Raw genomic sequence first — 12,543 nt, 5'->3', positions numbered from 1 at the left:
GCGTGGAGGTTTGCTGTGATCAAACACCAGTGGGTGTATTTTCCAATGGGACTGAGGAGCAGTTCAGTGACTTTACCTCTAAGGGGGTGAAGGTGAGTCCAGGTAGGTGGGTCAGGTGTGACTGGCGTTTAGCATGGCCAGTGGAAGACGGTGCTTCCTGATCATAGCAGCATTAATGGACCTTGACTAGGTGACCTTCCCCCAGGCTGCATTTTTTTTGCTTAAGTAATGGTGGTAAACCTTTCCAATGCACCATGGGGTTTTAGGGCAAGTGTAGAAGGGCTGGACTGGAGAAACACCAAGTATCGCTGTACTGTTTTTGTGTACTCCAGGCGGCATCTGGGATCAATATCAGCTGTGTTAACACTGGTCTAGAATCTGCACCAGTCCAGATTTGCTGCACGTCACTTGATTTTAACAACATGAATCATGCCATGAAAGGCACTTGGATGAGACCCACAGAGCTTGCACTGTTTACAGACATTACAGAGTGCATCTGCGCAGGGTTAATTAATAAATAATGGGAGCATGTTTCCAACTCCATTTAGCAAACCGACCTGTCTAATATAGTGAATTTGGGTCAATAATATTCAGATGCAGCAGCTAATAGATTCACAGAGTTGTCTCTCAATCACAGACGGCCCTATTTATCATTCATTAGCTATACCCAGTAGGAATGCAGTCTGCCGGCGACCTACATGCAGCAATATACCAGCAGGCCACTCATTTCAATCAGTCAGTCAGTCAACACTGATTACTATGCCACTGCTTTGCACTGTGACTGGATATCAGTGACTTGTTAATGCTGAAGTGAAGGAAATATGCTCATGATTTATGCAATTATTTTTTTATTTTGAAGTGGCTTTAAATAAGCACGACACAGCTGAAGAAAAACACACACATCACAAACCGTGATAGGCATTAAGAAGTGAAGGTCACACATATGTATAAAAAACATACACATGCTGCACATAAGCCCATAGAAAGGTACAAAGCCTGAGAAATGAGCATGTAAAATAAGTGCAGCTCCCTTTTTGTCTTATTCACAACAACGAAACAAATGTAACAATGATGAAAAGTAAAAATCCTCTTAAATAACACATGCAGCTACATGATTTTTAATGTGTATCAGGTATTAAACTGAATAAAGTTCCAAAGGCAACAGCCAGTATTCATTTTTACTGTTTCAAAAATAGGCACTGTTCAGGTAAATACACAGGTTGCAACGCTGCCGACGCTTTCAGCTAGGAGAGTAACTGAATACCCATTACATAAAATATATGAGCACTAACTATGTAGTCTATAAGTGGCTTTATCTTGTGGCTTCTCAAAAATCCACTTCCCTGGCTGGTTTCTTTTAAACACTGAAGTGTTTAGGAATTTTTTGACGTTAAAAAAGGGACTAAATTAAATCTTTAACAGGCTTTGGACTGGAAGGTCACTGCTTCAAATCCCCTGGCCCAACAGGAAGTAGGAACACTTTCTACTACCTCAACATTCATGGATGAGGTGCCCTTGAGCAAAACACCCAATAGCACACCAGAGGCTGAGGGGATGTCCAGCACTTCGGGTGTGTGTTCTCGGTGCCCTAATTGCTAGCATAGATGTGCGTGTTCATTGCTGTGGATGGGTTAAATGCGAAGGTTGAATTCTGTCGCAATGCTGTGCAGTGCTGATGGACCGTACTTTCCCTCCCTCCTTATACATTTACAAAATCTACAAAATTCTGGATTTATTATGAATATATTCAAAATTCTGGGGTGACCTAAACTTACCAGTGTAAAGGAGCATTTTATCACTACGTAATATGAAGGTGTATAATCTCTTAGGCTACGTTTACACATTTTTTATGTGCTTAACAAATGAATTTATGTGCATTGCTGTTGAGTTGTGTACGTGTTTGTGGATCTCTTTAGCAAAAACTGCAAAAGCTGGAAAGGAGACGTGTGTATAATCAAGCCAGTCGCTCCTGCCCTGCTGAATCTTCATAGCTGGGTTTCACAGCTATGGATCTGAGCTAACAGTATAAAATCTCCATGAATTACTAAAGCCCCACCCCACACCATCTCCTATTGGCTGATACGTCAGACTACGCTCTGTCAAATGTTGAACGAAGACTAACTGTGACAACCTGCTATGTTCTGCTGTCTCTCATCGTATCGTTGTGAGCCATGTAAATGCAGTCATAGGCTTCCCACTGATGTTAGAGCCAGCTGGAAACAAGAAGTTGTAGAAATACTCTCAAATATGTCAGACCTAAGATTTCCTCTTCTCATAAACTACGAAAAGAGGCCATCTGTATTCATCCAAACTCAATGCCAAACTAATGACCTACATCGGTCATTAGTTCTATTTATTAAAGCATGACTCTGCCCTTAGGAATGGTTCTCCCAGCCTACACGTAGGCTTCGCTTCATTCTTCCCCACTCAGAGGACTATGTCTTCAAGTCAGAATCTGCATTGCACACATCTGACCTTTTTTTTTTTCTACACCACTGCCTTATGGCGTTAACCAACACAACATCTACCCTTGTGTACAGGCCCCGATTGCCTCATAGAAATAAAGTATTTATGGCCTGTTAATCCACTGAGAAATGTATCCACCAGAGAGCGAATTAGCTAAAAATCCATTTATAGGCCACAGATTGTATTCCTGAGTCACTTCTAGCAGAGCTTATACACTGACTCTAAATCACACTACCTCCTCCTCTTATCTCAAAAGTAAAACCTCTAAAACGTCAGCTGGGCGACTCCAACTAATGACTCTTTATGGTCTTCAAAGATTTCCATGTTGAGCAGTCTTACAGGAAGACCACAGTTCCCTGCAGTGGCTGGGTTACACTTGCATGTTGGGTGGTATTTTGAGTCATTACAAGCCACAAGACCAGCAGTGAGTCAATCATATATGTGACTGAGAAGGAACATATGATATGGCGAAAGTCAGCGATCACTTGTGGTACTCATTCAGCCTGAGTTAGAAACAATACAAATGCTCAACACTTACAAGCAACTGTTTTAGGCAACATTAGCACCTAGCTCGTAATATCGGTTAGCGTCACCCTCACATGGCCATGCGAGCACTGCAGTGATCATAGCTGGTTGAGGGATGTGGTGGTCTTCATGACAGTCTCGTACGGCGGTGGGGGCTCCATGTCCCAAGGGGGTGGTGTACCAGGCAGGCTGTGGAGACTGGTGAGCGTTGTAGGGCAGCGCTGAATAGAGCGCCGCTCTTCCGCTGAAGCCCTGCGGATTCTGTCCAACCTCCTGTTGAAAAAATAAATAAATACTAATACTATAATAAAAATGTCAGTGCAATCAACACAGCAACACTGTCCATGGACAAAAAACGCGTATCAGTACAAACAGAATTAGAGCGTCAAGATGGTTGCTATTACCAACCACCACCAGCCTCCACCTGCATTAAAAGACCTCTAATAAGACACTATTTTTTTTGCTGTTTTTCAGAAGTGACGTCACGTCTCTCCCTCCTTCCTCCCAATCGCCACCAGAGTGGTCCCGAAGACTGCCCAGGGGTAGGCCCTGCCCCTTGCTACTATGTTCAGCAGGATCCGCGAGATTCCCTGTGGCGCTGGGCTGACAATGGGGCCTAAGCCAAAGACTATCAACAGTTTTAACCTGCTAATATTGTTCCCATCTCATTAATTCAAGATTAAATTTACGATTTACTGCCCTCATGTCTCCAGAGTCTGGTTTATTTCTGGTAGCAAGCAGTATTATGGAGGTGAGTTGGTTCTGCAAGAACTTTACACATCTGTTCAAATGATTTCTCCTAAAGATAAATTACATAGTTTCTGTGAGTTTCATGATCTCATGTATTTGTTACATTTTTCTCATTAACATACCTTTTACTCATTGTGGTCAAAAGGTTCGAGCTGAACTTTATTAGTCTAAAGGACCTTTTTCCAAAAATGCATCAGGCTTGTTTAGACGGTCCTGCACCCCTCCAGCGTCTGCTAAATCTTTCTGAAAGTCTTCTTCACTACGGTAATTTAAAAAATGCTGACGACATTACAAAATTACAACGTGTCTGATGTGTCAACGTCTGCTCTGTGTCTGCTTAGTTCATGGCCAAGCTTAAAAAACACTCTTAAGACCATTCGCTCGACTTCTGCACTCTCACATATGAAACCTTATCTTCTAAACGTGTGTGATCTGAGCCTCAGTTGGCTGAAACACTTGTCTGGTGTCCATCCTGCTAGCTAGCTAACTAATCTAAAGCCAGATAGCCGTCTACGAATCCCAACACAGCACTTGTTTGGTTATTCGGTTAGACTACCTGTGCTAAGGCAGAGCAGTTGAACATTTCTAATGCTCAGATTAACCATATAACACTTATTGCATGCTTGATTGCAATAGTGTTCACTTCGTCACACTGCGAGCAAATGGGATGGGACGTTACCCTGGGGTAGTACAGTATAATGTGAACGCTATAACAATATGACAAGAGTAGATACCGCCTGACCCTATTGCCAAAAATGTTGGAATGAATTGGAATGTGTATTTTTATGCCTTTTGGAGATCAGAAATGTTGGAAATGTTGACTGTACTCTATTCTTAGGCATTTACATCACTGTTGTCCTCTCCAGCCTTCCTTTTATGAAGGAGATGATCTAGTGCAGTCTTTAACTCAAGTGGACACAGAGCAGATTGCGCGGACTACTGTTTCTCTGATGGAATGCATGCTGATAGACTACAGCCTAATCCCTCATAGAACCTAGTAGACTAGATTCGCTTTAGAGTTTATACAGCCAGCTAGTGTTTACCACTTTCACACAAACAGCTTCAATTCCAGACTTGGATGGGGTGGGGGTGGGGTGGAGAAACCCCTTGGTACAATTTAGATTACGATAGCATTTTGCAATCCACACACACACACACACACACACACACACAAAAAACTATGTCCCATTTGGACATGCACATATGGCCGACTCTGGTTTCTGTTAGCGCTTGTTTTCATAATCATGCCATCAGTGATAGCTAGAACAGTACTTTGGCAGCGGACCCCTCTCGCTGCTACAACTCCATGTCTTTTGTCTTCTCCAGTTTTGCTTTCAGACACAACCCTATCATTGTCTCTTGAGTACGGTCCAGCACGAGGCCGCTTTGATGACATACCAACAGCTCCAAGGAATCTGATTGGCTACTGGCCTTCTTTTTCTTCCCCTCAGGCATGGAAGAAATCATGGAGCCAATGACTGTGAAGAATGGCTTTCCTTAAATGCTCACAAATGCACTGTAGAGAGTTGTAATAAAAGTATTCAGCAGCAAAAACAAACTAGAAAGACCAGACCTACTGATCCTACGATGATGATAGAGCAGAACCAACAGCATGCCAAAGCTCTACGATGGAATGATGACTGAAAGCAGGAATAGCAAGAACCACACTTACAATACTTCCATCTTTTCTCATGCACTAGAGCAGGGAGCACGGCTTCCCAATCCCAGCCCTGGGGACCCCACACTATGCATACATGAGTCCTCAGGACTGCCTCTGGAAATGCTTACAACTTGTGCCTCAACCAACTTCCCATTTTGTTTTTTGTTTTTTTTAGATCTTAAACTGGACTAAAGAGCATAGGTCCAGGCTAAGGCGCAGACCCATCATGTCTGTCATCCACTGGGGAAACTCTGCAGACTCGCCCCTCTTTATTTTCCCTGTGACCTACTTCTACAGTGCGATTAGAGCATTTGGGCCTTTTTTTTCGTAGACTTTTTTTAACTGAGAGGTCAGTGACTAAACACAAATGCTATGGAACAAGCACCTTTAGAGTGGTCGTCTCAGTCAGTTTCTGAGCTTTGTGTGCCAGTCTCTTGCTGCTGGATCAGGGATGGGATGGTTTTACTGGTATTCCACAGCATAAAAATCAATGGTAATAATACTGTTAATTGTAAATGATCGTTATAAACTGTTAACTTCACACTGCAGTGGAAGTAATTGGCCTATGGCTTGGGTCTTCCTTCAGCGCATGTGATAAAATAACATGGGCTGATAATCAGAGTGTGGTAAATTACTAGTTTATGAACCCATGGGGGATGTTTTTCATCCTTTCTTTCAATCAGTTTGCTTAAAAGCCCATCAATGTAAAACCTGTTGTGTGTAAATGTTTCAGCATACCACTCCAAAAGGGGAACTTCATAGTGGGAACTAAGCTGCAAACACAGCCCTTGTTGCACTGTTTTTTTGTGGTGTCACAAAAACCAAAGCATTTAGAGAAATCTGTCTGATCACACAGCTGTTTAACTAGACTGCTTTCCCGACCAGGCACAATGCAGGACAGGCAATCAGAACATTCAGGAAAACACATTTCTCAGAAAATGACAGAGAAGCCTCAACAACTAAACATATAATCAAATGGTTCAATATATGTGAATCCACCTTTTTACCTTACCATTAAAGCTTCCAATCTGTTCTCTAGGTACACTAGGTAAACTACAGTTTTTCTGTTTTTCTGCTTTGCGGTCCCAGTAAGTTCACTGTTCTGATTGTTTTAAGAACAGCTTAGAAGTTAGCAGCTTATTTATTTGATTTACAAATGTACAAACTACATTTATTATAGGGAAACAATGAGCAGTGGGCAGAAACATCTGTGGATTGTTTTTTAGATCTGATATGACAGTGGAGCTTGACTTTATGAAAGCCTTAGGCGCTGTTCATCTGATGGGTTAGTTGTAGTGGTCTTCCAGGTCTTCCCTGATCTCCAGTTTTGGAGATTTTTTTTTTTACTGAAAAGGTATCGAACTTTTAAATCCTAATCCAGGTTAGAGTCTTAGAGCGTTATAGCCACGGTGTTCAGAGCACTATCTAGTGTCCTCAAGGACATTATCGTCCAGCCGGCTGCAGTAGCAGTGCGGACGTTCTCAGAAGGTAAATAAAGAAGTTGAGAGTCTGCAATGTGGAGCTATTTTACAGTGAAACATGAAAACAGACCATAAAACTACCACTGAACGCTCTGTTTTACCAGAGGGAGAACTGCACATTGAACCGAGTGGAGGCTAACGCTAATGCTAACACCTACACGCTATATAAACGCAAATCACCGCACATTCTCCCACTATAAAGCAGTTATTACACATCAGTAGAGTATGTACCATTACACACACAGTGATTAGACTGCAGTGTTGTAAAGGAGCTGGGAGCTGATTGGTCAGGGAGGAGAGTCAGACTGGACTATAAGATATTAAAACAGTTATTTTTAGAAAAGTCTAAACTAAATCAATAAGTCCAGAATGTCTCATTACTGAAGCTCCTACTAAAAACAAAGTGATTTTAATGCACTTATTAATTATCTAAACTGTGTGACTGGATTATTCATATGAACACAAAGAATGGACTGGATTGTTATTGGCTGATGCTCAGCTTTAAGAGACTCGGATCAGGACACCTGGGGTCAGGGACATCCCTAACTGGTACTTATTGGCCACGTTGACTGGAAATAAAATGAATATAAGGATGCCTCTTACCTCTGCAGAGCGATGGCCTGCTCGTAGGTGTAGCGGGTGCCAGTACGCGGGTGGAGCAGGAAGTGACCTGGGATGGTCATGTGACTGTTGGACTTCATCACTTTACAGAAGGAGACGATGAGGATGGCGAGGCCTAGGCCGCACACGGCCAAGCCGACTGCACCCATGAATGTGACGATGAGGCATATGCCAACTGCCACTAGCAGCACCCCCACACTCACCGACACCTTTTGGTGCAGCGACATCCTACATTCCTCAGCGGAGCCATCACGCGGAGCCTCACTGCCCGCCACTCTGCCAACACCACAGTGTGTATGTGTGTGAGTGTATAGTCTTGGTGTTCTGTATGAAGAAGGAGAGGTTGGCTCCGAGAGTGCAAAGGGGGGTTGTGTTGCACAGAGCACAGCACAAAAGCCAGGCCAGTCTGGTGTCAGCTCATGTCCCCAGAGATCACAGTGAAAAACTCCAGAGCAACCTGCACAGAGGGCAGAGGGAGGGGAGAAGCCCACCAAGAAAAGTCCAGTTAGATCAACAGTGCTTACTCATGTAGTGTCGTTAAATCAACACTGGGTTTGAAATGTCATTTTTCATATTTCCAGCTTTTGCCTTTGCATACATTAGTACCACATCTATTTGCACAGGCTTGCTGTGAGAACACTGGTGTAAATTCAGACAACAGTGGACTACGGCTAACTATAAACAGTTGGTTTGGGAACCTAGCTGCCAAAGATACAGCCAAGCCTGCTAAAACCCCCAGAACAGCTGGCATACTTGTAGGTAGGCAACAGAAGCAGTTGGATGAGCTGTGAAGGGCTTCGGTGCCTGCCCCAATGCAAGGATCGTCGACTCTGATCCTGGAGGCTATCCAGCAGTATCCAGCCCAGTTTGGTGACTTCCCTGCTCTAAATCAATTGAGGAGTAGATCCAGATGTCTGCTGATGAGCAGGAAAGACTGTCCTCCCACACTAGAGCTCTGCTCATGAATGACTAAAGCCATCCTCTTCACAATACCTTACACCACTGCATAAGAGTAGGGATGCACCAATCCGATATTAGGATCTGATATCGGTCCCGATATTAACAAAAAGAGCTGGATCGGGTAGCGGATAATTAGGCTGACCCATGGAACCGATCCTTTTTACTTTAATCTGTTGGTGTGAGTCTGCACTAAATGTTTACATGTGTGCAATGTTACTTATTAGCCAAGTTACTTATTTATTCTCAGGTGCAGCTGCTAGATTTAATTTTTTTGTTTGGCAAAGTGAAGCTACTTATTTTTATTTATTATAATATATTTTACGCTTAAGTTTGATTCCTTTTTTATTTTGAATTTGAATGTTGTGTCAAGGTCCTGCACAATCGTTTCTTAGCAATTTAGTACATTTATATCTATGTGGTAACTGTTTTGTTTTACAAAGTTATTAAAGTCATGTGTGAGTCAATCCTGATGCCTTAAGTTTTCCCACATGGTGAGGTTTACTAATTACTAATTTACTTTTATGGTTTATTAATTCAGCAATGGTATCGGACTGGTATCGTGTATCGACTGATATGCAAAGTTTATGTATCAGTCTCGGTATCGGTGCAACATAAGAGCTGTGTGACTATTGCATTCTTTTATTTGGTACATTTTGAATGACTTATTTTGTTCTTACTTTATTTTATTTATATCCATGTGTGATTATGGTAGCTCTTCTATTTTTTCTAATCTTGTTCATTTCTTTTTTTGTTTCACCACTTTTATGCTTTTAATGTATGACTGAATTTCCCTCTGGAATGAATAAAGTCATCCATCCCTCCATATTACTGTAGGAGAAGAAGTTGCACAAGAGTTCAAATACAGGCAATATCTTACTTCATCTTAGTCAAATGCTCTAACATACACGCCTTAATAAGGGCTTAACAGTTCTATCATTATTTCAGCACTATTAGGTGCGTGTCGAGCAAGGGCTACAACACAATGTGAAGGGCAGGGCAGGGCAGTCCAGGATTCTCTAAGAGAAGTCAAATGTACTCAGTAGTCCCATGTCACCCAACAGATGCTTGTTTTCCAAAATTTGCTTTAATGTAGGTAAAGGGTTATGAATGTCTACACTGTTGTAAGCAGATTTAATTACATTACAGTAAGTCAAAAAAGAGGCCCTAACATTAGTAACACTATACAAAGTAATATTTATATTATATATATATACATATATGTTTAGTACAGTTTAGTACAGAATAGGCTGACCATCAGCATTCATCATACAAGCATGCTGTAGAAATGATGGGCTAAAGTGGACAGCAGTGGATAGGTGACTTCTGGTGAACCATATGCTGACACAGAGCTGACCCAGGCTCCTGCCCAGGCAGGGCGCTCGCCACTTGTTGACCACAGAAAACGTTAACAGCCCTAATCAGAAAGAAAGCAGGGATATCCTGGCAGTTCCTCATGCAGCTCATTATTTTTTTTTGCACTAAAGGCAAATACAAGCGGATTACCGAGCTCACAAACACACGCAAACACGAATCCGGCCGTTCCCATCAGTGAGCTCAGTCTGATCTCAGCCTACCTTTGTACCGCTGGAGCACTTCATCTGTCCCCGCGGCTGCCAGAAAAGAGCAAATCTGTGGGCCAGATGATGAATGCTGGCAGTGCTCGGCAATAAAAAGGAGCCTTTATGAAGTCAGTTCACACAGAGAGAGAGAGAGAGAGAGAGAGAGAGAAAGAAAGAGAAAGAGAAAGAGAGACACCGAGCCGAGCTGCAGTCCGGCTCCCCCAACTCAGCTCTCATTTCCTGTAGGCTAAACTCGCCCCCAAAACGGGAAGCTCGCGGTCCAAGAACAGGATTCCTGCTTTTGAGGGCGATCCCGTTCACACGCCTCGTTGTTCGAGCTCGACGCTCCGATCTGGTTTCAAACCTCCAGGACCCGCCTTCCGGGCTGGCGCACACAACCGCCCCTTTCCCCTGACATCCCTCCCCGAGAGAAACGCTGCTGACTGTCCGGGATGGGGACAAAGGACGAACAGGACAACATCTGCTTAGGGACGCCCTGTCTGGGCTGCTCTCCCGTTACTGTTGGCTTTTTGAGGACAGTGGCAGCGCTCATGGGGTTGCAGTGTCTTCACCCTGTCCTGTCTCCTGACCGCTGGACATGCCTGGCTACCTGTTTGCGGGAGGAGGAAGTGCTTTCCTGAGCCACACGGGGGAGGTATTTCTCGGCTATCCAGGCAACGAGCTGTGGGCTGATTATTGGTGTCAGTATATCGCGAGAATTAAAATCTTATTATTATTCATTAAAATAATTACAATAAATGAATTATATTCAATTAAATTGTTAAATTGTTCGTTTTCTTTTATTTAAGCTTATATTTAGCAACAAATATAGTCTCAAACGTGTTTCATGGCCAGAACAATAATTTCATGTTCATCTCTGTGTGAGACTAGACTCAACACACACCACTAAACAAAGAAAAGTTGACATTTATTTACTGAACATTTTCATTTTTACTTTTATATACTTGAGTGTACACATTTTAACTTCCACTCTGGTATATTACAGTATATATAAAGAGTAAGATTTTTAAGACTATGTGTAACATGGGCTTCTATAGTAGCTGGTTAAGCAAGTCATCTAATGTCATTTTTATATATACATATTTTTTTATAATTATGAAACAACATAGAACTGTACTACGCTGTGCTTGTATAAATTCTAGACTTTCTCCGGCTGTTGCAGTTACAGTGACCCCTTACTATAAAGATGTGCACACAGACCTGTAACCTGTAACTGCTGAAGTGTATGTAAAGAGTAAAGCTGGAAACCTGTGCCTCGCTTTCCCCTGTTTCAACTGCTCCCCTTCCCACCCGTCCTGCAGTGGTGGCTCAGCAGTTAGGGCACTGGGCTGTTGATGACAGGGTTGTGGGTTTGATACCCAGACTCGCCAAGCTGCCACTGTTGGGCCCTCGAGCAAGGCCCTCCCCCCCCCCACCGGTCTAGGCATGTGTGCTTACTGTGACTGTGTGTGTGTTCACTGCAAGGCAGATGGCAAATTCCATCTGTGTCCAAAACTAATGGTGAATAGGGTTGTTTTGTCTTGTCTTGGGTTTGATACCCAGGCTCGGCAAGCTGCCACTGTTGAGCCGTCAAGAAAGGCACTCTCTGCCCCCTGGACACCTCTACCGTTCCAGGCACGTGTGCTCACTGTCACTGTGTGCATTTGATCACTATTTTGTTCATTTGAACTGTCCTTTTTTACTACTGTGAGAGGTTTTTCGTCACCTTTACACCTGTGTAATGTGACGTGACAATAAATGTGATTTGATTTAGTGTGTGTGTATGTTTACTGCATAGATGGGTTAAAGGCAGAGGCCAAATTCCATCTGTGTTCAACACAAATGATGAATATGGTTTTTGGTCTTGTCATGTCTTGAGTTTCACACAAAGTAGAGCTAAGCAGATTCTTGACACTCGCTGAGATTAGGAGAGTGGTGAAGGGTTGAATCCTTTCCAATCCCAGGGAAACCGCTTCAGTAGATTGTAGTGCTTTCAGTTGATAAGGATGCGTTTCACAAAATTCGAAAGACTCGTCAAGCTTGAAACAGGATATTGTAGTTGTTTAATTAAAAAAAGAACAAAAACATTCCCTGCGATTGAATAGACTCTTTGGGTACATGCACCAAACACATCATGTAATGTCTCTGCAAAGGAACTGCATAGTGTACTGTATATGCAAAGCACATATACTGTGTTTGATAATGGAGGCACATCGTTTGAATATCACTTTGGTGGAGTCAGAGGAAGCAATCTGTAAAAACCTCTTGTTTGACAGTGTTCAAGCCCCATTCTAAGAGGTCCTCGGAGTAATATAAAACCTGGTAATGCACTGCGGTCATTTTAGATCAGCAATGCTTTCCATTACCAAACACTGGTATACACTTACATTACATTGCAGGTCAGAGTTTCCCAGATTGTCCATTTCCTCCAAGGGGTGGGGGGGGGTGGGGTTTGCCGTGATTTGTTTCATACAGAGCCTATCGGTCCTGTCAGTTCTCTGGAAATGTCTGGACAAGGAGA

At 42.9% G+C, this 12,543-nt stretch overlaps 1 protein-coding gene across 1 annotated transcript; it reads right to left on the bottom strand.

Annotated features, from left to right (window-relative positions):
* Nucleotides 1–813: 813 nt before the first annotated feature.
* On the bottom strand, nt 814–10,717 carry LOC140557365 (uncharacterized). Its single transcript, XM_072681739.1, has 3 exons — nt 10,038–10,717; nt 7,486–7,960; nt 814–3,264 (listed from the first exon to the last, which is right to left on the bottom strand). The coding sequence occupies exons 2-3, from the start codon at nt 7,728–7,730 to the stop codon at nt 3,090–3,092; spliced, it is 420 nt and encodes a 139-aa protein (XP_072537840.1). The 5' UTR covers nt 7,731–7,960; nt 10,038–10,717; the 3' UTR covers nt 814–3,089.
* Nucleotides 10,718–12,543: the final 1,826 nt, after the last annotated feature.

This window comes from Salminus brasiliensis, chromosome 1 (genome assembly GCF_030463535.1).
Source record: "Salminus brasiliensis chromosome 1, fSalBra1.hap2, whole genome shotgun sequence".
NCBI lineage: Eukaryota > Metazoa > Chordata > Actinopteri > Characiformes > Bryconidae > Salminus > Salminus brasiliensis.
This window is presented reverse-complemented; position numbering and strand designations above follow the sequence as displayed.

What these genes read in the sequence shown, in the direction of transcription:
- LOC140557365 (XM_072681739.1), bottom strand. Translation starts at nt 7,730, where the DNA reads ATGTCGCTGCACCAAAAGGTGTCGGTGAGTGTGGGGGTGCTGCTAGTG. An exon ending in CAGGCCATCGCTCTGCAGAG is followed by an intron (nt 3,265 to 7,485) that starts GTAAGAGGCATC and finishes TTTTTTCAACAG; the next exon opens with GAGGTTGGACAGAATCCGCA.